This window comes from Candoia aspera, chromosome 3, assembly GCF_035149785.1.
Source record: "Candoia aspera isolate rCanAsp1 chromosome 3, rCanAsp1.hap2, whole genome shotgun sequence".
NCBI lineage: Eukaryota > Metazoa > Chordata > Lepidosauria > Squamata > Boidae > Candoia > Candoia aspera.
Genome location: NC_086155.1, coordinates 3,404,719 through 3,408,172, shown reverse-complemented (window position 1 = coordinate 3,408,172; position 3,454 = coordinate 3,404,719). Strand labels below are relative to the sequence as shown.

Genomic DNA, 3,454 nt, shown 5'->3' with positions numbered 1-3,454 from the left:
ATAGGCGGCCGGGCGCTCCTTCTTCTCGACCAGCTGCTGCTCCGCCGCCTTTGTCTGCGGCCGGTGCCCGGGCGAGGCCGGCGAGGTGAGCGGCGGGCGCTGGAGAGGAGCCGGGAGACCCCGCTGCCCGCCCGCCCTCCCGCCCCTCGGCACTGACCTCCGTGGCCTTCCTTCCTCCCAGGGCATCGGACAGCTGCGGATCTCCCCTCGCCAAGCAGAGCTCGGGCTGTCCAGCGCTTGCCAGCCGGCCCGGGACATGTGATTGCCCCCCCGGGGCTGCGCGGGAAGCCTCGTGGGACCGGGAGCGCCAGTGCCAGGGCCGCATCGGGAGCGCCATGCCCGTGGAGACGCTCCGGGCCAGCCACGCCATGAGCAGCGTTCCGGCCACGGCGCCCTTCACCTCCGCCATGCCCTTCCGCATCCTGAACAAGGGGCCCGAGTACTTTCGCCGGCCGGCAGCCAGCGGCGCCTCCCGGAAGCCCAGCGCAGTGGAGCGGCTCGAGGCGGACAAGGCCAAGTACGTCAAAAGCCAGCAAGTGGCCACCACCAAGCAGGACCCGGTGAGGCCGCTGGTCCTCAAGCAGCCACTCTTCACCCCTGGGGTGAGGCGGGCGATGTTCACCCCCAGCCGCAAGACCCCCCACGCGGGCCGGCAGGGAGAGGGCTGCGGGGCCAAGTCGTCCCTCAACCTGGAAATCCTCAACAACCTGATCAACTTCTGTGACAGTCCCCTGGCCTTCCCCAAGCCAGAGATGAGTCCTTCGGAGTGCCCGTGGGCGCCCGAGGTCCACGGCCGGAATCCGGGCAGCCTCCCCTCCACCCCCAAGAAGAAGGGCTCGGCTTCCTCCAAGCCGTCCAGCACCGTCGCCGTCCGCCGGGTGGACGTCCGGCCCTGTGGGGTGTTGCGGGCCAGGGGCACCCCGCCCATCCAACTCTCCCCACTCCCCGCTCCACCGGGCCCCCCCAAAACCCCACCCGCCACCCCCTTGAGCTGCCCCAGCCCGCGGGGCGAGCCGCGGACCGAGAGTGCCAAACGCCAGGCCTTGTTGCACCGATCCAAATCGGACCTGAGCGACCGATACTCGCGCGCCACGGCCGACTTGGAGCGCTTCTTCAACTACTGTGGCCTGGATCCTGAGGACGTGGGAGACATGGAGATGGAGCGGTTCACTCGGGCCAGCTCGGACATCGTGTCTGTTAAGTTCCACAGCGTGAGCACCAGCAGCTCGGAAGGGACCCGCTCCCGGCGCAGCACGGTCACCTTGGAGGAGAGGCAGGCCGAGCGCATGCCTTACGGGATCTCCATCATCGAGCGCAATGCTCGGGTCATCAAGTGGCTGTACGGACTCAGGCAGGCGAAAGAGGCCCAAAAGGTATCCAACGTATAGCAGCTGTGGGGGGGGGGGGCTCCAACGTTGGGGGGGCGACCCGCTCAAACTTTGCCCAAGATGTTTGTTTCTGTCTGCAGTTTGCCATTCAAGGGAAACTTTTGCAAAGATGCTGTAACTAGTAGGGGTGTGGCAGTAGATTCAGGCTGCCCAGGATCCCTCCCTTCATTTTAATCCTAAAATCCTTTCCGTCATGGGGTGGGGGAGGTGGCAGGGGTCAGGATCATGCAGAGAATACCTGATCTGTTCCCAATCCAGCCTTTGTTACCGAAAGGATTGCCAAGACGCACAGGGGTGGAAAACGTAAACTCGGACGTTCTCCTCCACCCAAAATTTTCAAGGAGTGATCAGTCTGGTCAGAGTGGTTGGGGATGATGGGAGTCATGGATTATTACCTTCGAAGAGCAACTGATTGGGAATCTAGTTTATAATCTAGCAATTATCTCATAGGAGAGGCACATCCCCTTCTCCTTCAGGGGGAGAAAGGCCACCCAAATTGTAGGCATTGCAAAGACGTGGGCATCGGCTAAACATCGTGATGACATCATGGCGCCATTGCACCAGCGATGTTCCATGCAACGTGATGTCTTTCTGCGAGTGACATCATGGATGCCATGTGACTGTGCACTTGATGCCGATGACATAATCCGACTGTGCACTTGATGCCGATGACATCATTTGCATTATGCTGTTAGCACTCACATGGCCTTTGCTCCCCTGCGCCCCTGTTGCCCTGGAGCGGGCAATGCCAAGGCTGTCAAATCAGAAACCAGGCCGGTTCCCCCCCATGGATTGCTTGGCATCCCTTTACGTGCTTCATCCTGGGAACCAACTTAGGGCACGGTAGCGCCCGGCTTTAGCCAAAGCAACAGCACCATCCAGGAACAATGGAAGCCCGAATGGCTGAGTGAGCTGGAAAATCCCCACATCTATTGTCAGGCAGGTGGAAGAATGCAAACTGTCTTGGCTCACAACCAGGAAATGCTTCTTTGGCCCCCTGCCTGGCCAAGCATGGGGCAGAATCCATGCCAGCTCGCAAGGACTCCTTTCGCTGCAGATGGGACATTTTGAGAGCCCCACCGAGGCCACTGCCAGCTCTCAGGTGCAAAAGGAGGAGCATTTTGGGTGGCTGGGACCAGGTGAGGGACAGATGGCGTCCACAGCTCTAGAGAGGCATTGGGTGGGCTAAAACCCCCTCTAGTGCAGTGTTTCTCAATCTGGGCGCTTAAAGATGCGTGGACTTCAAGTCCCAGAATTCCCCAGCCAGCAAGGCTGGCTGGGGAATTCTGGGAGTTGAAGTCCACGCATCTTTAAGCAGCCCAGATTGAGAAACACTGCTCTAATGTTACTGAGCTGGGCTGTTGACCAAGTTTGGAATGTGCCAGACTAGGGAGGAATGCTTTTGTAATCTTTGCCCTGTGTTTTTTTGGCTCTGCCCATTTTGTGGCTTGGCTGCCAGCGTAATCCTCCACCTTCCAGTTTTCTATTCTCTTTTTCTCCCTTCTGGAGAAAACCCTGTGCCTGGCTTCCTGCAGTACACAGAGCCACCGATTGGCCAAACTCATTTGAGCTAAGTCTGGCATGTTGTGCGAACCCGTCCTTTGTGTCTGGCTATATTGCAGCCAAGCCTCCCTCTGCCCTCCTTCGCCCCCACCCTTGTCGGGTGAGATGGAGCAAGACTCTGTTCCTCGGAACACTGCCCGTTCACCCTCACCAATCTTTCCATCTCCTTTGGATTTACCTCTGGCTAAAATCTGTCTTATTTTACGGGACGGGGGAGGCCCTTTGGAAGGTGGCAACGTCTCCGTTGGAAAAGCAGCTCTTCTGTCTTGTGCAGACGGCCGTGCCCGATGGTGTCACCTGCCAGATGTACTGGACAATGTTCTCTTGGAAAAGCTGGGTGAAGGAATTGCCAGCCCAATGCCTCTGGAAGGTAGCAAATTGGGGGAAACAGTTTTGGGAAATCATAAGGTCCTAGAGGAAGAGACCTTAGAGGTCATCTAGTCCAACCCCTGCCCAGTGCAGGAGCCCAACTGCATTGGCCTGTGGTTTGTGTACTGGAACAG

The 3,454-nt window shown here is 59.0% G+C and overlaps 1 protein-coding gene across 1 annotated transcript; it reads left to right on the top strand.

Annotated features, from left to right (window-relative positions):
• The first annotated feature begins 299 nt into the window (after positions 1-299).
• FAM110A (family with sequence similarity 110 member A) lies at positions 300-1,572 on the top strand. Its single transcript, XM_063296847.1, has one exon. The coding sequence runs from the start codon at positions 336-338 to the stop codon at positions 1,386-1,388; it is 1,053 nt and encodes a 350-aa protein (XP_063152917.1). The 5' UTR covers positions 300-335; the 3' UTR covers positions 1,389-1,572.
• Positions 1,573-3,454: the final 1,882 nt, after the last annotated feature.

What these genes read in the sequence shown, in the direction of transcription:
- FAM110A (XM_063296847.1), top strand. Translation starts at nt 336, where the DNA reads ATGCCCGTGGAGACGCTCCGGGCCAGCCACGCCATGAGCAGCGTTCCG.